Below are 22631 nucleotides of genomic sequence, written 5' to 3' on the forward strand. Positions count from 1 at the left end.
AAAACCTTGCGGTTTAAGAATGTACCTATAGCAAGCAAGTGGATTGGACTGTGAAAGACCAACCCAAATTGTGTTTGCATTTTGACAAATTTATAGGGCAGTCCAATATCTCAGAGAGGAGGTCAGGTGTCCTGCTCCCCTGGTGCATTCACTATCGCTGCCCAATTTCCCTGCTTTTTAAAGTTTGATAGAAATATCTGTGGGCTATAGGTACGTTCTTAAACCTCAAGGTTTTTTGCCTATTAGTGATAATCCTTAGACTCGTTAGGCATGGAAATAAGTCATAAGTGGGTTAGATTTTAGTGTTATTGTTGGAATTTTAAGGCTCTAATGTGAATTGTATGTTTTTATGTTGTGCGTCGCCCAGAGTGGCTGGACAACCAGCCAGATGGGCGACTAATAAATTTAAGAAATAAATAAATTTAATAAATAAAATTCTAGCAGGAAAGCTTAATTGTCTTACTCTGATCTGACCTTCTGTATGTAGCACTAATTTTCCTGTGAGCTGACCATCTTTATTTGCTGACCTCTTTAAGTTGAAAGAGAAAATTAACCTAGAAGGGGTCACTGAAATGTCTATAAATATTACGAGCTTGGAATGCTACACAAACAACCTAATAGCAGGACTGCCCGAGGCATTAAGAATGGGTTAAAATCTGATTATCTGACTTTTAACTGATGAACCAGTAAATCAATAGTCACATTCTGTATACTCTAGGGACATATCAACATTTTAGATCAGCTGTTCAGTGTTCAGGGCTCTTAAATTAGATGTTAAAATTCAATTTTCTTTTTATCTTATGTAAATCTCTTCAGATGTTCTTTGCTGTGGCTTGTTGGGATAGCAAGGCATCAGAAACAACTACACTGAGAACCTATAATCAGTATATGATTAAAAGCTGCAATCCCATGCATATTAGGATTACTTAGTGGAAGTAACCTCTATTAAACTCAATGGGACTCATCTACGAGTAAATATGCATAAGCTCAGGCTACATGAGAGCGTTTTCACCTGCTCGTTACAAGGGTGCTGATGTTTATATTGTGATATTCATGCAGTAATACCAGTATTATCTTTTGTGAAGTAGCCATTGCTAGGAGCTCCCATGTTAATGTAAATGATGACATTCCAAGATTCCAAAATGCCTAACCCTTGTCACCCTTTCCTTTTCTCTCCACTCTTTAAATACTGTTAAATGTTCTTCAGCTTATTTGGCTCTGGCTGCAATCCTATATACCTTTAGCTGAAAGAGGGAGGCTGGGTGGACATGTGCCCTACTTTATAGGAGATAGCTCTCTATTAGAGCAGCTGTTGGAGGACAATCCTCTGTTTGAAAAGCTCTCCAATCTACCAGAAGAAGGGAATAGGGTTGCCAGGTCAGAAGCATCTCAAACCCTGAGATTTCAAGGTCGTGCCCTAGTGATGCCATGGGGCATGTCCTAGTAATGTCATTAAGCATGATACATTGAGCATTAACCACAGTTGCTTGGAGCATACCACTCAAACGAACAAAAATTCTCTGATTGGAGATAGAAATGTTAGCTAAATAAGGGTGTTTCCAGGTCCAGCTGAAGTGACGGTATCTCTTTCCTTCTCACCTGCTTACCCTAAATAAGGAACATTTAATCTAGCCTACTTGCTTCTGGCAAGAAGGGTTTAAGGGAGCTCAGGCCAGGCCAGTCACCAGAAGACCGTTGTAGGAAGAAAGCCTAGTGTTGTAGAGATGTTAGATGGGAGCACTCAGGAATAAAGATGGATGCCCCTGAAGGCTGCAATTCTAAACACACTGACTAAGGGACTAAGCCCCATAGAACTCAACAGGACTTACTTCTGAATAGATATTGTTAGGATTGTACTGTTGGTAAGGCTAAATTAAGGATCCTCTGCAACGATATCCATATCAAAACAGGGTTAGCAGCCCCTGCTTCTACCTTTTAGCATGGTTGCTCCAAATTTCTTTACACTCTTCATTTCAGAAAGAGGTTTGAGAAATGAGGATTCTCTACACATTTCTGTCTACCCTGTGGGCTGCTATAAACTCACTTTGACAGCCATCCCAATTCCAGTGAATAATAATTGACAGAGAGAAAACACACATGGTTTGGTCTACCTTCACAGGTAGCAGCTTGAGAACAACAATTGCAGCCACACTTTCCAGTATGTGAATTCTCTTCTACCACTATTGGGCAAGATACAAACCATCATGCAAATAACAAGATACATCATTAGTGGGTTTAAAGGGGTTGAGCTGACCACATGGAACCACTGCTGTTGCATCTATGGATGTAAAGGAGTAAGGTCAGAGGTAAATGAAGTGCAAATAGAAAAAGAAAAGACAGTGGTGATTCCTAAATGCAATACCATACCAACCACAACGCAATTCCTATGAGTAAGACATAAAACTCAGCATCCCACAACCAGTCAGGGTTCCTAACCAAAACTAAAAAAATCCTAGTAGCCAGTCAGCCAAGGTCACAGAAATCCCCGTGCAGCACGACCTGACTCGGGGGCTGCAGTTAGTGCAGAATGATGTGGCACAATGGCTGACACGAGTGAGATTTTGTCAACACATAATACCACTGCTCTGAAATCTGCACTGATTGCTGATTTGCTACCAGGCGAAGTTCAAGGTTGCTTTGCATGTTATGGGTTCCACATAGTACTTGCTCTGCTCTTGTAAGAAATTGATCCTTTAGTGTGGCAGTACTTATGCTTTGGAACTCCCTGCCTGTTTACATTAGGCAGGCTCCTTCATTGTACTCTTTTTGGCACCTGCTAAAAACATTTGTGTTTAGGCAAGCCTACCCAGGCATATATAAGCTATTATGTTTTTTATCTGTTTTTAATTCATTTTTGGTTTTATTATTTTGAATGTTTTTAATACTTGTCTTTAACTGTTTTTGCCAATAATTTATTGTTTTAATTCCTTCTATAAACTGTTTTGATGTTTTTTACAATAAAGTGGTTATATATGTTGTAAATAAAATACATAAATAAATCTCAGAGTCAGTGTGGCTCTTTCCTCTTTTATACTGAGTCAGGCCATTTGGTACCATCTAGCTCAGTACTGATGACATGGTCTAGCATTGGCTCTCCAGGACTCCAGGCAGTAGTCTCTCCCAGAGATTGAATTTTGGACCTTTGCATGCAAAGCATGTGCCCTACCACTGAGCTACAGCCCTGTTTAACAAGTGTCTTGTAAAATTATTCTTTTCAGTTCACTAATGAATGCACAGCATGTTAGGACAGATCCACACTATGCATTTAAAGCACCTTCAACATGCATTTAAAGCACATGAATTCCACCACAGAATCATGGGAACTCTAGTTTGTTAAGGGTGGTGGGAACTATAACTGTGTGTGGGAAACTACACTTCCCAGGATTCTTTGGGGGATGTAATGTGTTTTAAATGTGAGTTGGATGTGCTTTAAATGTGTTATGTAGATCTACATTACTGCATAAACTTTGCCTGCGTATAAATCATTTTAATTAAATTTTAAAATGGAAATAAGCTACAAAGTTTACTGGGTGACCAGTACAATCTGTCAGCCTAATCTACCCCTCAGAGTAAAAACAACGGGGGGGGGACCATGACCACCCCAAGAAAGAATGGCACACTTAAGATGTAGAGGAAATAATAATTTGCAACCATAGTGTGAAATCAGATACACATCAACACATTGTATGAAGAAATATTTAAATAAGCATAAATGTCAAATATGTTTTATTTACACGACCTGTAAAGATATTTATAGTGCAAACCTTTATACTTGTTTTATGGTTACTGGATTTTAAATGGCTTTATTTGTTTATTTCTTGTTGTGAGTTGCCTTGTTTTCCAACCCTACCTCACAGGGTTGTTGGAAATACTCCATATACACACACAGTAGATATAAAAATACATACACCTCATATAATAGTTTATTGTCAAAACCAATTGGCCATTGCAGAATTTTTTTAAAAAAGTATTAGTTTCCTGCCAAATAAAAGCAGTGACACCTAAGTAAGCCCTGCCTAACTGCTTTAAAAAAGGATCTGAGGGTGAGAGAAAGATTTACAACACAATCCTTTTCTATGTTCACTCAAAAGTCCCATTAATTTTCAGCACAATCCTGACCATGTCTACTCAAAAGTAAGTGCTACTGAATGGGGTTAACTCCCAGGTATGTGGAATTAGCATTGTACCTTTACTGCCAGAAAAGCTTCATATTGGGAAGGTTTTCAAAACAGGTCATGAATAAGACAAATAAACTGCCCTCTTCAGCAGTCCAGTAAAATTTAAATTTCTTGGGCTCCTTAATTAGAAAAGTATAACACTGCAGCATGTACACTTTTTAAAACTTCTGTTCATAAATTGTTTGAAAGATAAAATGTTTTTGCAAGTAATTAAAAAAACCTGCATGTACACTTCTATGCCTACCAAGATCCTGCTGTGATCAACTGTTGTAGTGCAATCCTATGCATGTTTACTCAGAAGTAAGTCCCAATCCTGTACAGAGAAAGTACTCTTTATGCTGCTGAAAGCTATACATTTACTGAATTCCTAATGTGAGACATGCAGGAAAAGGAAACTGTGGATTTAGCTAGTCAACAAATGTTGTCAATCACAACCCTGACTTCAAATATTGGCTACAAACCTGAAAGAGCAGGGATTAGAGCAGCTGATACTAACAGAAGTTGCAGTGGAGGCTGACATTTTGCTTTATATCTTTTGAACCAGACCACCAAGAAGCTTAATATTTTTAAATGCAAGAGATTAAGGTGACTCACCTGGAGACCCAGAGAGGACCCCCAAAAACCAGAGTCTCTGGGCAAAAACCAGACACCTGGCAACCCTAGAAGGAAAACAAGGGGCCTTGCAGTGGTCCAATGTTTAGCATCAGGACAGGCACACAGGACACTTGATCACAGTCTTCCCCACTGTTTCTAAATTTACGAATCTACATATATAAAATTTATGCAACCCTGCATCTTCTTTTTGGTGGTGGTGGGTGTTAGGCATTTCCTCTCTTTTAGCAAGGCATAAATAGTAACACTACCAGGGAGTAATTCCCATTCCTTCCGAGTAAATATAACTTATTCCACGTAAATAAAAATAAGATAATGTTGTTTGGCCTTTTTCTTGCTGGTGAAAGTTAGAAGATGAAATAAAATGCAATTTTGACGATACCTATGGATCAATCTAGATAAGATACCAGGCAGAAGACTCAGGAACAAGGACATACCATAATTTTTAAACAGCCATTTATTTGGTCACTTATATGACCAACTTAAAATTAGCTGTAGGCAACCAGGCAAGGAAGCTTTATTTTTAGGGCGGTTTCCAAGGAAGTAGTTCCAGTAGCATAAGAAAGAGAAGAGCACTAAAAATACTTTAAGATTGAGAAGCCTGGAGAAATAAAATGGCTTTTTCCCAACACTCAAAAAATGGTAACATAGGTGTCAGGCAAGGCTTTCTGGTGAGTACATTCCACAACCGGTGTGCCAACACTGAAAAGGCCCTCTCTGTAGTAGCCACCTTGCCAGACCTCAACTAATGAGGGTATCCAGAGAAGGAACTCGGAAGATGATCTTGGGATCTGACGGTCAGTATATATGGGAGGCACTTTCATACATTGGAATAGAGTTGGTTCTTTTCTGTGTGTTTTCAGGATGTTACAAATGCCATAAATGTATAGCAAAGGTACCTGTGGATTGGTAGAAGATGTTACTGGCTAGTAAGTTCTATGCTCTTGTGTAGACATGGAGTGTCACATTTGCAAGTCTACTTTAGTAAATACTTCAGCACTTGTTCTGTGTCCAGTGGCATGATGTTCATGAGACCCTGTATTGAAGAAATGTGTTTTGTTTTGTGTTAATGCTCATAGTTTACCACAGCTGATTGCTGCAAATCACAGACAAGACACAACTATCTTGATTTAAAAACTGGTAACAAATTTATCACAGAAAATAAATCTAAAGGATCTACAGATTGGTAGAACTGCTATGTATCCAGAATCTGGTAAATCTTAAACATAGGATCAGAGTCTGGGGCAAGTCCCTTAGCTTAGGGCCCCTAACTTTCTACTCTTAGCCCTTCCTTGCTGGCAGGTTAATTCACTAATAGGCAAAAACCTTGCAGTTTAAGAATGTACCTATAAAAGGTAAAGGTGTAACTTTAAAAAGCAGGGAAATTGGGCAGCCATAGTGAATGCACCAGGGGAGCAGGAGACCTGACCTCCTCTCTGAGGTATTGTACTCACAAAGCTAACTTGCTGCTATGAATGCAGTTTACTTGAAAGATGGCTTTACTCCATATACATGCACTTGGCCCACTTTGATCTGTGGAGCTAGTGCTCTTACAAGTGCCACACAATGTTAAATGCATATGAAAATGCATGTCAGCTTTACATATCTGGGCTCATATTTTTATAATATATATATTTTAATGGTTGATTTTATTTATATTAAGCTTTTTAGGTCTACTTGTAACTTCTGACATTTTATTGATAATTGTAATGAATATTTTATATTTCATGTAAACTGCTTACAGGTTTTTTACAATTAAGCTGTATACAAATCCAGTATACAATTTGGGTTGGTCTTTCACAGTCTAATCCACTTCCTGTGTAGCTTGGAAGAATTTGGTAATATGTACCTCTGAGCATATGGTGACTGGTGGCAATGCTTGCCATATCTAAAGATGGAGTATTATATTTTTGTATGTTTGTTGATGTTCTTCTTACTTTGCTTCTTCTCTGTGTTACTACTCTTTCTACAGAGAATCTAACCTAGAAAATAATATTTCTCTCATTATTCAGCCTAGATATCTGTGTCAAATTTATTTTTATTAATTTCAAAGCCTTTTTATGGGTCAATGTCATGATGGTGAAAACAGCCTTTTGTGTTTCAAACTGGAGATTATGCTCTATATTTGAGCACATTAACAGTTGAATCTGAAACTGCAGTTTGATGTAAAATCAGATTGATTACAATACAGTATGTTGCTACTTAGCTGTTGGAAAAAACAAACTTAGCCTGCCCAAGATGCATGTTTTCAGCCTGCTATGCTTAAACTACTCCACTTAAGGAAAGGTGGGCATGGTCAATTAAAAACGTAGAGCACACCTAGAATTTTGCTAAAATATATTTCACCTCCCATTGTTTTATCTTGTGCAAACTGAAACACTCCTCATGTCCATTGGAAACTATTCTGCAGAACAGTCAGTGCCATTATTCCACAATTGTTTTTGGAGCTTTTTTTAGTTTTGCAAAGTGTTGCTCTACTTCACATATTCAGAGAAACAGAAGCAAAAGAGAATGATTTACTATAGGACACTTCACTAAAATTGCAAAGTAAATCAAACATATTTAAAGTGACAATCTGAACTATATCAACTGTTTTAATATTGTTGCTTCCCCCCTGCTAAAACAAGATCAGCACAGCATATCTTGTTTCTGTTATTTAGGCTGATTGCAGGTGTTGCCACCACTTCCCATATGCTAAGAGGCACATGTTACCAAATTCTTCCAAGCTACACAGGAAGTGGATTGGACTGTGAAAGACCAACCCAAATTATATTTACATTTTGACCAATTTGTAGGGCAGTACAATATCTCAGAGAGGAGGCCAGGTGTCCTGCTCCCCTGGTGCATCCACTATAGCTGCTCAATTGCCCTGCTTTTTAAAGTTTGATAGAAATATCTGTGGGCTATAGGTATGTTCTTAAACCACAAGGTTATTTGTCTATGAGTGAATTTCTCTGCTTTTTAATCCAGGAGGTAAGAAATGGGACCCTGTGCAAGTTTGCTGAGAATGGATTGATCATTTGCTTGCTTATTGAGTTCAGTGGGATTTACTCCCCTGGAATCATGCTTAGGTGAAACTGACCACAGGGGATGGGGAGGGGAGGAGGAGGAGGAGGAGGAGGAGGATTGATCATTTGCATGTTTATTGAGTTCAGTGGGATTTACTCCTGTGCAGTCATGCTTAGGATAGGTAAAACTGACCATGGGGAGGGACGCCTGGAGTGGGCAGGGGAGGGGAAGAAGGAAGAGGGGGGGAGGAAGAAGGGGGGAGGAAAGGAGAGGAGAAGGAAAGGAGGGGAAAGGCACATCTGATCATTTGCATGCTTATTGAGTTCAGTGGTATTTACTCCTGTGCAATCTTGGCTAGGATAGGTAAAACTGACCATGGGGAGGGGGGAGGGGAGAGTAGAGGGAAGGAAGAATGGGGAGATGGAAGCAGAAGGAGTGGGAGGGGTAGGGAAAGAATTGGAAGGGGAGGGGGAGGGGTAAAGGAAGGGGCAAAAGGGAGGTGATGGGAGGAAGGAGGAGGGGAAGGCAGGTTTGATCATTTGCATACTTATTGAGTTCGGTGGGATTGACTCCCATGCAAACATGCTTGAAAATAAATTGAACTGCCTTCAAGTTGATTCTGACTGATGGCAACCCTATGAATAGGGTTTTCATGGTAAATGGTATTCAGAGGTGGTTTACCATTGCCATTCTCTGAGGCTGAGAGGCTGTGGCTAGCCACAGGTCACCCAGTGAGCTTCATGGCTGTGTGGGGATTTGAACCCTGGTCTCCCAGGTCGTAGTCCTAGGATAGGTAAAATTAACCATGGGGGAGGGGGAGGAGGAAGGAGCTGAGAGTTTCTAGGAGACTCCCTGTTCCTCTCACAGAGTGGCTGGCTGTTAAACCACTCTGGCCACTGGAGCTCTGTCAGGGGAATAGGAGTCTCTCCTCAGCACCCTTCACAAACTACACTTCCCAGGATTCTTTGGGGGAAGCCATGACTGTCTCACATGAAATCAAAGTCTGGCAAGCACAGCAGCTGGGAGTCTGGCTTTTAGAACGCTGATAGTTGGTTGTTACTGAGCATGTCCGACATTATCATTGAGTTCAAGCCAAAATTTCTTAATTAAAATTCAGCGAGGCATTTTAAAAACTTTTAAACTGCAGAAGATGAAGGTTAGAGCATGGGGCAAGGTCAGTATTAGGATTACAGGTACTCTGTGAACATGGCTGATTTTTAATTAATTTCAACAAATTATGAGAATTCTGACAGAAAAAAGTCCAAAATCGGCCTTGTTTTTTTCTCTCTCTTTAACTTTGAGCTTTCGATTCTCTGTGACTGTTTTGTGTAACGCCATGAATATTGAGAAGGTTGTTAAGCAAGCGTTTCTGTGTTTAGGACTATACGTTTTGTAAGGTTTTGTTGTGAAATGAGCTTATGGAAAGCATCAGAATGGCATAGGGGTATTTTCCATTTAACATTGCGGAATGCAGAAAATCCACGCTGGCTATAGTATGTGTCTGTACAATTATGCCCTCATACCAAGGGAATTCTGAGCTCCCCACTCGCCTCAAGCCTTGAAGCATTGAATGGGATAGTAGGCCAGTTCTTAAGGAGGGCTCCTGCCCACACCCATGAGCCTTGTGGCATTGGTGGGCGGGTCTCCTAGAAGGTGTCTCAAGTTGCTCACCAGTATTTTTCTTCAGCCCCAGCTCACCTAACTCTACACTCTATTTGCCAAACAGGAAAAAGGGGGAAAGCCCTAGACATCCACCAAAACAGCCCAAGCCCAGTCTGACATAGCTTAAAAAACCCTGTAGATTCCAAATTCAAATAAGGATCTACAGAAAAGTGATCATTCATGGCTCCAACAGTGCCAGCCAGGACCCAACTGTGAGGGAGAGAAGATGGCACTGAACAAAAGTGGTGAAAGGCAGCCAGCTTCCCTCCCTGCCAAAACAAAAACAGCTGTTTTGTAGCTGGCCCCAGGTCATCTTTCTGACACTGGGTACAAAAGGCACTCCTGCTCCCACCAGCTGTGCTGGGGAAACGGACATTTCACAATCTCTTCAAGATAATGTGACTGGCATTATTAGTCTTTATTTATTCAAAACTATTCAAATGATAATATATAGTTGCATAACGGTGCCTTAAAGAAAAGCCCACACAAATTTGTTTTTCAGCGATGGGAGCCGTGGAAGATACTAGGTGAAACATTGTGTTCATAAAAAATGGTTAGGTGACGCATGTATATTGTTGTTGATGGACACTTGTACCCAACAGCTAGGTTTCTTTCCCCTTTTCAGGTTACTGATTAAAAAGCTAATAAAACATTGTATGTTTTAATCACATCCCATCTTCAGTATGGCATTAGCTAATAAAGGTTTTACTGATTGTGTGTGTGTAAATATATTTTTTCATTCATTTGGAGGAATTAATTACAGCTAACTAACCCTGCTTGTTCAGGAGCTAAAGTAATAAGCAACAAAATTAAATTATTGTCACTTTCTATTTTTAACAGGATGGAGGAACACGGTCCACTCTGGGGCAGAATGACTGATAATTTGAAGTCCATTATTAATATTTTCTCCTTTTGTGTGTTGATTTTCGTCATTATATTTTCAACCTGGTTTTATTTTTTTTATTGTATTTTCATCTGGTTTAGTTGACCGTGCTTGCCTTGTTTGTCCCACAGAAGTGGATATACAAAATAATTAAAGGATTTGTTTTGTTGAGCCAGTGTAGTTGGTGCCGAAGCATGGATATTTTCAAGTTCTACATAGCACAGTTTTTGCTTGGTGCAAGAGTTTTCTGAAGTTTGAAAATTGCCATATTCCAACATGAAATCTGTCTAGCTTAGTAAAAATATATCTCAATTTATCTCCTTAAGCCTAGTGCGGACTTAACCATGGTTAAGAAACAGGAAGGGTTAATTAAGTAAGAGTGGGTTGTGTGCTCAGGTACTTCCTTTGCAATTTGGGGCACATTTCCTTCCTGTTGTTCCCTTTTTTATCTTTTAACCATGGCTTTTCATGCAACTACAAATTATGCCTTTTTGGGGGAGGGGGGTTGCTTAACAGTAGCTGCCATGGGGCTCTCAATCAGGATTAGACTATGGTACGCAGGAGGGTGTGAGTCCTCTCTTCCTGTCATGGTCCTGCTGAAAGTTGCTTCTCCCACTTACCCTGGGAGAGAAGCTTCCAGTCGTGAGGGATTTTTTTGTTGGAGCCATATTGTGGGAGGAAAGGGTTAAGTCTTCCTCCCTTTGTGCTCTGGTCCCAATCCTGGTCAGGCCACTGTGGCTGCTATTTTAAAACAATTAAAAAGACAGATTCATGAAATGCATTCATATATAATTTTGTTTCGCCTTAATTCTTACCAGTAAACTATGGTTAAGCTAATTAATATGCACATGAGCTGCATTCTTAAATGAGGAAGCAAACCACAGAGGAACTGATTTAGTGTCCAGTCCAGTGTCTGAACTAGTGATCATGGTTTGTTCTTCTTCAAACTACAATCTGAAGCCAAGGTTTATTCTTGGTTTCCTGAATGAGACTTGTTTGGGAAAGAGAAACCACAAGCACTGGGTTCAGATGTAAAGGTAAGCCAACCACTCAGTGCTTTGTTTCCTTTCTCAACTAATAAAAGAGCTAAGTAGGAGCACTCGAGTTGTGTGCACCATCATGCAGCTCATGTGCATCTTTGCTTAAATATGATTTATTATGGTCATAATGTGACTATTATGTGGTCAGCGTTAATATAGTTAAGGCAAGCCACGAGAAGGGTAGGGAAAATTTTGCAGTGCTGGGAAATTGGCAGAGTTAAGCCCTCATCAGGTCTTTGTTCTCTTTGTGCTAGCCAGAAAAGCTATTTCACATTTCATTTAAAATTATGAAGCCTCCATCATGTGCCCATTTCCTGGAAATTCTACAAAACAAGAAAACATTTGTAGAGATGGAGAAGTGATTGAAATGTTTCTATGTCTATTTTTTCTTGCCTCATTATTTTGATATTAGCCAGTTTATACTTGGAGAGCATTTTAGATCACTTATGGTACGTGGTTTTGTGATAATTCGTATGCAGCAAGTCTCTTTTTGGAAGCTGGGCCTTTTTTTTTTAACCACACCCCAGCATTTATGTTTATGGTATGACTATTTATGGTGCCACTGAGAAACTTTCACAATACATGTGGTGAACCACTACATGCAGATATGCAGCAAATGTTTGTTCTGGCCATGTTAACAGTAGTATTTTTGACTTGATCATGTGCTGGGCGTTCTCTTGTGAAACATGATAAGAAGAGAGGGAAGCTCCCAAATAAATGTAGATCAACAACAATCTAAAGGGACAGAGAGGTGAGATTATTAGTTCAGAAACAAATCTCAGTGCATTTTGAGCCAATTGGTTCTATACCAGGGGAATCTGCATCAAACAAACATGAGGCTACGCATGTGATGGGATCTTCCACAGAGCTCAGTGAAGCCTTTTATTTCCCTGCTTGCCGTTGGTCATAAATATGTACCAAAAGGTACTTGCTTTGGTTGGTTATCAAAGGCATGTTGGTACCGCTTCATAGTTGGATCCAACTGGCTTGTTCCTGTTCAAAGATGGTAATATCCATCCAGTTCGACTCGACAAAAACCCCAGAGTTTGGGATGGCTGGTATACGAAAATGGGGGAACACGAACTATTAAAATAGTATTTGGAATAAGGAGGAATAGAAGGCAGAGCTTTTTGTATTTTGTTACTTGTAAGGAGGACACAACAGGCAAGGCTTGGATGCAAATGCTCTTATTTCTTTATTTTCCTTTTGCTTCTGACAGTTTTATCTTCTTTCTCCAGCTTTTCCCTCTGTTTCCCCCTATTTTCTCCTCATTCGCACTCTTCTTCCTTCCTCCTGAAGCTCACTAGGGATGAAGCTCTAAAAACGAAACCAGGAAGGAGCAGCAGCTATGAGGATACGTCACAGCTTTTAAAACAACTTTAAAATGGCCAACTTAAAAAAAAATTACAGGTATAATATACTCAGAATGTCCAGTTATAAACTTATTTTCTGCCTGCTGAAATGAAAAGAGAGGTGTTAGTCCTGGTCTGAGTTGTGAATCAGTAGAATTCAAAATGAGTGCATGATCAATATAATTCAGGAAGGGTAAGTGCTGTAAAGTCCTCTTGAAATAAATAGGACTCAAGTACACTTTTGTGTACTTAAGCCTCATCAATTTCAAGTGTACCCATTTTTGTTCCTGGAGTACACACTTTTAGCTTTAACATTTAACCATTCCTGACATCTCATAGCCATCATTCATTTTTGGGCCTGCATACGTCTATTTAGCATTTAATATATTGTTTCCTAAGAGTTATATGGTTTCAACAGAAGAACCTTTAAGGCCACGTTCACACTATACATTTATTCCACTATTATTCCACTTTAAACAGTCATGGCTTTCCCCAAAGAATTATGGGTGCTGTTCTCTTCATAGAGCTACAATTGTCAGAGTAGTTTAACAGTCAGGCCTTCTTCCCAGAGAACTGTAGGTCTGTGAGGGGAATAGGGGTGTCCTAACAATTCTCAGCACCCCACAAACTACACTTCCCAGGATTCTTTGGAGGAAGCCATGACTGTTTAAAGTAGAATAATAGTGGAAAAAATGTATGGTGTGAATGTAGCCTGTGTTAGTCTGGCCTGAGTCTTGTCTGCTAGGCTTCCTAACATCTACATCACATGTGGGAAACTCAGGCTTAGGGTCCAATGTGACCTTCCAGGCCTCTCTATACAGCCCTCAGATGTTCCCCAGGCAGTGTCCTCTTTTCAGGCCCTCCCCTCACTGGCCTTGCTCCATGCCGCCCTTGAGTGCTTTTATCTAGTTGGAATCGGCCTTGAACTGTGATTTATTTATTTATTTATTTATTTTATTTATATACCGCCCTAAGCCAAAAAAGCTCTCTGGTAATAATGCCTTTTCCTTTCCCAAATGGAGAAATATGTGAACCTCTGACTTTTCCATGGCTGGAATGTAACCTACTGTACAAAGGTAAGAGTTGCACTGTTGCTGCACCCATTTTGACTCTGGCCGTGCACATTGCTGGCATGCAACCCCTGAAAGATTGCCCATGAGGCTCTGCAACCCTTTGGCTGAAAAAGGTTTTCCACTTCCACTACATGAAAACACTGGGAGAGGTTGTCTAGGGATTTGGAGTGAAGAGCCATCAGAATGTAATAACACCCAACTCTATTTCCCCTTTTTCTCAAAACCAGGAGAGCGATAGACTTTCTGAATAGGTGTCTGGAGCTGGTAAAGGGTAGATAGACCAACAGACTGAAGTTTGACTCAGATAAGATTAAAATATTGTTGGTTGTTAATAAGATCTTGGATTGGGCTGAACTCTCCTTAAAGGTTCAAGTTTGCTCTTTGGGGTTACATATGAACATGCAATTGTCTTTTCAGCGCAAAGTGCCTTTAACAACTTTGGTTAAAGAAGTGAGTCTTCTTGGAAAAATTCAGCCTGGCCACAGTTATCTGTGTTTTGCTGACATCTACATTAGACCACAGTAACATACTTTACATGGGCTTCCTTGCAAACTTTAGAGGGTCTAAAATGACACTATTATCTACTGCTCCTAGGTATGGACATATTGTGCCAGAATTAAAGTTCTTCACTGGCTGCCAGTTTGTTTCTGGGCACAATTCAAAATGATAATTTTAAACTTTAAACCCTGATTGGTGTAAGGACAGAATTTTTGAAGGGCTGTCTGTAGCCCTTCAGTTGTTGGACTGTAAATTCCATCATCCCTGACCATTGAACATGCTGGCTGGGGCGGATGGGAGTTGGAGTCCAACAACAATTAAAGGGCAGAGTTTATCCATCCCTGGTCTACTCCCATATGAACCTGCTCACTCTTCATTAGAAGTCTAATTCTGGATGTCCCAACCCTCTGAAGCAAGGGGGATGAATACCAGGACCTTCTTGATGGAGTGTCTGAGCTGCGACTCTTTTTCTTTAGGGTTACCTGGCACCAGGTAAAAATGATTTTGCTTGGCACACTTTTAATTGCTTTTAAATTGGCTTTTTGTAGCCCTCAATGCTATGATGTTTTTAAATAGCCGTTGATAATTCTGTTGCTGTTGAAAATTGCTACTGTTTTAACTTTTATTTTGGCTGTATTTAAATAGATTTTGTATGTCCATCTTGGAAATTCGGGGTAAATAAATATTTTAAATTATGTTTCCTAAACAATGGGTGGTATTCAATGCTAGTCCTACTCAGAGTGAACCCATTTAAGTTAATAGACATGACTAACTTAGGTTCATTAACTTCAGCGGGTGTACTCTGAGTAGGACTTAGTTGAATATAGCCAAATGTTTTTAGCAAGAAAACCTTTGCAAATCCTGAGATCAAACTAAACTTCCTTTCAGAAATAAGCTTAGCAAGCAACTTGAGTATTATAATAAATGCTATAGATCAGTTCATTATATATACATAAGAAAAAGATAATCCTTCAAATTCAGCACTATAAAGCATCTGTTCAGCACCTTGGTATTTTTTATATCCGCATACATTTAGGAATATAGGTCTGTTCCACAATTATAAATATGTAACTTGGCAATTCAACATTTTTAATTTCATTATAATCCCAGGCTGTGGTCTGAAGGCACATGAGGCTGTTGCCTTGCTGAAGCTAAGCAGGTCTGGGTCTGGTCAGTGCCTGGATGGGAGACTGCCTGGAGCCACATGTATGCCGCCTTGGTTTCTATGATGAAAGGAAGGTGGGGTAAATGTAATAAATAATGAGTGCAGACCAAAACCCCATAGGGCCTATGTTGCACACATGGAGTTATGCATGTATAGGAGCTTCCTGTTCTCTGCTATGATTGTAGTTTTGTACATGCTCTGCTTTTCGTAATTGTCCTGGGATTGTGAGCAATAATGAAACAACCTGTGGCTATACTTTGTGATCACATTAGAAGCTGTCTTGCATACAATAGGTCAGCTAGATGTAGTGAATATACATAGGACCAGAATCATGTTTTATTGCCTCATTTTTAGCATAAGTAAAGCTGTGTTGATGGGAATTGTTACAGTGAACACAACATCAAGATCATAAGGAAAAGTGCCGTAAGATCATAAGTTCAAACTATCAGCAGATATGAAAAGGAGTTCATTAGAAAATTGTAAGGTTTTCAGTCATCAAAGCCTAAATTATCAAAGCCTCAAGCATTTATAGTGAAGGCTTGTTTATTTTCAGTGGCGCCTAAGGCAAACTTTTATAGCCTTATAAGCTGATTGGCTTTAATTAATGGTGAGCAAGAGAAGACTGAATGCAGCATACCAGTGTTTGCCAGGCATAATTACCACTTGATACACCTAGACAGGATGGCAGACTCTGTAATTAATAGAGGCTCCTGTCTGTTCACTAGGGGCCCAGAATTCAGATCTTAGTGCTCCCTATGGAGCCTTGACTTGGGAACCTGAGAGATAGGAAGCCAAATTAATGAAGCTAATTCTCAGGTTATTTGTTATAGCAGATGGAAGAAGGATATTACCGGGGGATAATCCTTGTGGTGGTGTTATAAGAAATACTAATTTGAGGAGAGTACAGTTTTCTGTAAAAGATTGTTTACATGAGATATGAAAGAAATAAAATAAGTAGTAATATTTCTTCCCCTAAAGAAAGCACAAACACTATTTGTTTATGTTGGAAATATGTAGCCGTTAAATAAAATGGATCTGAATATTTTGTTTAATGAAATGAAAGAGAATGTAAGCTAATCAGCAGACCCTAGTAAAATACTAGCTATCTCTTGATCTGTTTTGTGTCTGCAAGGTCAGTCCTGTCAGTGCCTGCAAAAACATGCTGTTGTCCCAGTGTGAGCCTGTTTCTGGGATGTATCCTCTGGTGTGTTGAAGTTGTTGGCATTGAAGTCTGTTGTTCAAGTTTGTTGAGTTTATTATTCCTGATTTCTGTTTAGAAGTACAAGAAGTGTCCTTGTGGCTGTTGATGCTGGTAGAATTATATTTAGCATTGTTGTTCCCTTTTTCTGCCCACGCATACTCAGTTTCTGTTTGAATCATGTAAGACTTTGGTGCAGTTGTATGGTTCTGGGTAGAATTGCCAGGTCAACATTTTGGTGCAGCAGAGCTTGGAAGTAACTTGTTAGAAATAAGTTTTTTAAGTAACAAGTGGGTAACTTCATTACATTTTACTAGTAATAGAACAACGAGTAATTTTCCTACTTTTTAGCAGCAATTGTAACATTTCCAGTGTTATGTTTGAACGTTACTTGGGAGGGAGCAAGTGGAAGTCTTCTGTTCCTGTGATTGGTGGACAGAAGACATGTGCTTCACACTGGGCTTCTGCGGAGCCTCATTCTTCCCTCGTGCTCTGTGTTAGGAGGCATGAGGGAGGAAGTGAAGAGGCAGAGGGTGGTGGAGCGCAGGAGAGATAAAAAATGGATGGTGGAGGAGAAAGCCAGGGCAAGGATGACGGAGAAGGCAGCAGCAGAATGGAGGCAAGTGACGATGGTGTGTGTGTGTGTGTGTGTATTACCCTCCCCCTGCTTTCCCCCGCTCACTCAATCTCCCTGTCCCCCACTCTCTCCCCCTGCCTGCCCTTACCGCTCACTCAATCACCCTGCCCCCCACCCCATTCTGTCCCCCCACCTGCCTTCCCTGCTGGCTCAATCGCCCTGTCCCCCACCCCTATTCTCTCCCCCTGCTTGCCTTTCCTGCTTGTTCAATTGCTCAATCCACCTGCCCTCCCCGCTGGCTCAATCGCTCAATCGATCTGCCCCCCACCCCTGCTCAGTTCCCCCACCTGCCCTCGCTTGTCACTCATCCTGCTGCCCTCCCACCCCCATTCGTTCCCCCCACCCCATTCTTTCCCCCCACCTGCCTTCCCTGCTGGCTCAATCGCTCAGTCAATCTGCCCCCCACCCCTGCTCTCTTCCCCCACCTGCCCTTGCTTGCTCACTCGTCCCGATGCTGCCCCCCACCCCCTCTCTGCCCCCGCCTGCCTCCCGCTCGCTCACCCACTCATTTGCCCTGCTGCCCCCTCACCCCCTCTCTCTGCTATGCACGCTTCACTGGTGAACTTTTTTTTTTTTAGGTAACACTGTGCATATTAAGGCACAGGACAGGTGCTTGCCTGGAAGAGCTTACCATCTAAAATTGGATATGGGGGTCAATTTGGTGGATTACTTCTGAGCATAAAGAAAATTAGAATGCATAGGATTGGTTCACAGTACTTAGTGCACAGGCACACACTCAGGGGACTAAGTTGCATTGATCTTGCTAAACATACATAGGATTGGGCTGTATGGTGACTGGAATAATAAGTACGCTTGTTTGGAAGCAAGTCCAGTTGAACGTAATGCTCTTGTTATAGAACTCTGTACCCCCCCCTCCCCCCAAAAAAACCCTCCTGCTCTCTGGTGAAATACTTGCTTTCTTCCCCACAAACGGTCAAGGACAGATGGATCGGGATTGAGGCTTGCTTCTGAGTAAACATGAATAGGGTAGACTGTTAGTTCTCCAGGTTCTGAATGAAGGAAGAATTATGGATGCTTTGTTTGGGTCCTAAAAACCCAGGAAGTTCTGTCAGGTATTGAATTCTTCATAGGGGAGAGTGTGTATATCATGTTTGGAAAGTTCTGTGGATTTGAAAGGAGATGCCTCAAGTTGAACGTGTTTTCTGAACATAGGAGGCTGGTTTATACTGAATCAGAGTAGTGGCTCATCTAGCCCAGTATTACTGCCTCTGACTGGCAGCCACTCAGGCCAAGGGCTTTTGCTAGCTTTGTCATCTGAGATCCTCTTAACTGTCAGAGATTGAACATGGGACCTCAGCACATGAAACACATATCCTCTGCTACTTAGATATGAACTCTCTGTCTGGAGGCTCTTAGCTTACTGAAAGTGTTGAGGTAGCAGACGGACTCTGAAAGAGGTGGTTGGGCTATGTATCTGGAGTTGCCTTCGCATATGTATGTGTGTGGTGATATTGGGGTATCCGGGAATATTGCTTCATTAATTCAGCAGATTTCAAATGACTTATCGAGGACCCTTAAGTGAGACTGGAACTGGGGGTCTTGCAGCCAGCTTTTATCTGGATGTTTGGTGCTTTTGTGAACTGACGTTAAATCAAACTGTCAGACTTACAAATCAAAGCCTCAGATCTAGGAGCCTAGGGGGAGTGCTGGCATTCAGACTATTTATTTGCAATAATAGCTCCAGGAAGTCACTTGGTTATAATGGTTGTCTTTTTCGCAGTCCATGATATGCCCAAAGCTTTCCTCCAACACCACATTTCAAATGAGTTGATTTTTCTCTTATCAGCTTTTTTCACTTTCCAACTATCACATCCATACATAGAGATTGGGAATACCATGGTCTGAATGATCCTGACTTTAGTGTTCAGTGATACATCTTGGCATTTGAGGACCTTTTGTAGTTCTCTCACAGCTGCCCTCTCCAATCCTAGGCTTCTCCTGATTTCTCGACTATTGTCTCCATTTTGGTTAATGACTGTGCCAAAGTATTGATAATCCTTGACACGTTCAATGTCCTCATTGTCAACTGTAAAGTTACATAAATCTTCTGTTGTCATTATTTTAGTCTTCTTGATGTTCAGCTGTAGTTCTGCTTTTGTGCTTTCCTCCTTAACTTTCATTATCATCATGGTCTGTGGGTGGGTAGGAGACAACAAGGGAGGAGGTAGAGAGTGAGACAGGGTGGAATGGAGAAAACAATTGTTTAAAAAAATGGAGTGGTGGGAAAAAGGAGCCAGAGGGCAAGAACATGGATAAAGGAGCAGAAGGAGGCCCCAGCAAAATGGAGATAAAGAACTGTGGAGGTTAAAGATGACAACATGTTTTGGCACACAAAGTGGCTTCCACCACCCTTTCTGGCTACTGTGCCCATTTGCAGTATTTTAACTTTTTTGCATCTCAGGGGAAAATGTTTGCTTGGGTGAGTGTCCCTTAGTTGCTGACAGAGCAGGGTCTGGGAGGTGGTTAAGTGAGAGAGATTATGCTTGCTGGGGGATTATGAGTGGGTGGGTGGTGGCACTTGATTTGATGCACAAAGATCTGAGTAGTGGCCTCAGCCTCCCTCCCCTCCTCCCTTACCAGCAAAGAGACCACCATTGCTATCTTATGGATAAAAATAATTATTCTACTACCTCTGTATGTGTGTGTTTATTTTTAATGTTGTTTTAGGCTGCTTAGATGTGCAGCAGCCAAGGCCAGCACCTTGTAGGCATTTTTTAAAGTAACTGAAATGTAACTGTAGTGATTACTTTTGAGAAAAAGCAATCAGTTACTTTCAGAGCAGTTGTAATTGTAACAGTAATTACTACTTTTTGGGCCATGTAACTGTAATTTATTACTTTTTGAAAGTAATCTTCCAAGCTCTGTGGTGCAGTGCCACAGGCACCATGGAGATGGAGCAAAAGACCCAGTCTACTTGTTGCCTTGACCATTAGATTAGCCTATTAAAAGGAATTCAAGATAGTTTGTTGTTTGAATGCTTGCTGCCAGTTCAACAGTATGGGTTGTATTCAGCTAAGTTCTACTCACAGTAGACCTGCTGGTCAGGTCCATTAACCTCTTGTGTGTAGGGGGGCTGTGGATGGATATTTAATGATAAATGCTGTGTACAATGTGGGGAACACCAAAGATCTGAGACTTACTTTTTCCCATATGGAATGAATGAAGGAATTCAACAGATGTGTTTAAAAAGAAGTGAATATAGTTGACTCGGATAAGAGTGGAAAACTCTCCAGACTATATTCTTTTTTACTTTTTTTTTTTACATTTGGTTTTGTTTCAGTTCAGCATATGATACCAAAACAAGACAGAAGGTGGCAGTCAAAAAGCTTTCAAGACCTTTCCAATCCCTTATTCATGCCAGAAGGACCTACAGGGAGCTTCGATTACTCAAGCACATGAAACATGAAAACGTGAGTCATAAAAGACTGTGTTGTGTAAATTGTTAGTGGAGTGCTTGTAATTCATCTATCATTTGATGTTTTTAAAACTGTTCATCAGAAAATCACATCTGTGTACAGGATCCACTTGTTTTATACGCTTTAGTAAGCCAAGACAGTTTGGACCTATTGTTCCTTTCTCTGTCTCTTGCATCCGGATTCCTTAATTTAGCTTTACCCTTAAGTGAAGACCATCCTGGTCTGATACAAGCAAGTACTGGGTGAGCCCAAGCAAGTTAACTGAGGGTACACATACAGATAGTATGAGGATTGGGAAACTCAAGAATGTGGGAGATTTGAACTACTGAGGAGGCGTTGCACATTCTCCTCAGCCCCTTTAACCCAGTGCTGCCATTATCTTGGGCAATGTAGGGCCACAGTATTGATGACCTCTTTCATATAATCTTTAAAATTGTTTATACTGACCTTAGTTTTGTAGCAGCAACTTCTAAAGTAGAAGTGCAGTATATGAAAACACATTGACCAAAGTTGGAGTTGTTGGTGCAACTATAGACCCCCAAAATGTAGACTATTATTTCACTACAACATCATGAACTACTAACTATTAATATTCTATAACAGAAAATATGTCTCCTGTGTTTTGACATTGAATATTCCATTAATTTTGGAAAATAAATAAAGCTTTTTTTTTACATCAGTAAGGATTCCTTTAGCTAAAAAGAGGATGGTTTTGCAATCTTTGCATATTGTTGGTTCAGACTTAACATCCAGTTCTTTCAATTGGTTTAGAGGATTGGAAATGTGCTGTGGTCTACCACATTCCCTCTTCCCTTCTCACCTTTCCACACTTACCTCTTTTTTGAGAAACCATAGGTTTCTGTTATATCCAACCCAAAGAACTGTGATGTAAATAAATCATACAATTAGAAGTCACAATAAAACATAATTTGAGCAGTGAGCCTGCTTATAAATATAGTTTACATGTTTTGTTTAGATGTACAATCTTCTGTCTCAGATTGAGCCCAGGAGAATCCAATTCTATGTGTTTACAGGAGAAGCTGAAAACAGAGCTGATTGTCTAGAAACTGGTGACATCATTAACCCATCTTCCTCCTCTTCTCTGAAGCAATTTTTCAACATATTTATTTATTTAACAGAATATGTATACTATTTAATAATAAAAAACTCTAAATGTTTTACATAAAATATATGTTACAATTATCAATAAAGGCCAGAAGTAAAAAACAAATTAGCTTAAAAAGATTTCACACGATAAATGAGATCGGCAGCCAAAAAAATGCATAATAAAAAAACATATTAGATATTAAAATACATTTATTAAATTTATATCCCACCCTTCCCCTCATGTTCTCTGCATATTTGGATAGGCTTGCCTTTTGATTTTTTTAAAAGGAAAATTCATTTAATTAAATATACATGCAGCATAAAGGCAGGCAGCATGTCTGAAGCATGAGGGGAAAGACAGGATAGACTAATGAAACGGTATTCAGTTTGCTGGCAAGTACGCATGTAAAATATATCATGAAGGCAGGAGGAAGCTAGACCTGAACAGTGGGAGAAAAAAACAGACTCCACGCATCTTAACTTCCATGTACATACACACTGTTAGTGGGCCCAGAATCCAAAAGTTAGACACAGCTGATTCCGTTGGCTTTAAGTATACCTAACCCTGTTATACTATGCTGTGATATGTTATATTATGTCATTAACCTTCATTTTAGAAACTTGGAAGTAGAGATAGTGAAAATGCTATGTTTCCTCATGCATTTCTCTAGAGAAAATGGAAAATTCCTCTTTTTCTGTTTCAGGTTATAGGATTACTAGATGTTTTCACACCTGCAGCATCAATAGAAAATTTTAATGAAGTGTAAGTAAAATTTGATC

General features: G+C 40.2%; 1 protein-coding gene across 5 annotated transcripts in view; it reads left to right on the forward strand.

The window, feature by feature from the left end:
* Positions 1 to 22631, forward strand: part of MAPK11 (mitogen-activated protein kinase 11) — a 63508-nt gene that overhangs the window by 21339 nt on the left and 19538 nt on the right. For 2 of the 5 annotated variants that reach the window (XM_061640192.1, XM_061640194.1), the window contains exons 2-3: positions 20609 to 20738; positions 22556 to 22614. In XM_061640192.1, coding sequence (XP_061496176.1) covers positions 20609 to 20738; positions 22556 to 22614 — 189 coding nt within the window. Of the gene's footprint in view, positions 1 to 12622; positions 12795 to 17161; positions 17290 to 20608; positions 20739 to 22555; positions 22615 to 22631 lie in introns of those variants that run through there. The other 3 variants (XM_061640196.1, XM_061640197.1, XM_061640193.1) reach the window with 3 other exon arrangements.

Source organism: Rhineura floridana, chromosome 8 (genome assembly GCF_030035675.1).
Source record: "Rhineura floridana isolate rRhiFlo1 chromosome 8, rRhiFlo1.hap2, whole genome shotgun sequence".
NCBI classification, from domain to species: Eukaryota; Metazoa; Chordata; class Lepidosauria; order Squamata; family Rhineuridae; genus Rhineura; species Rhineura floridana.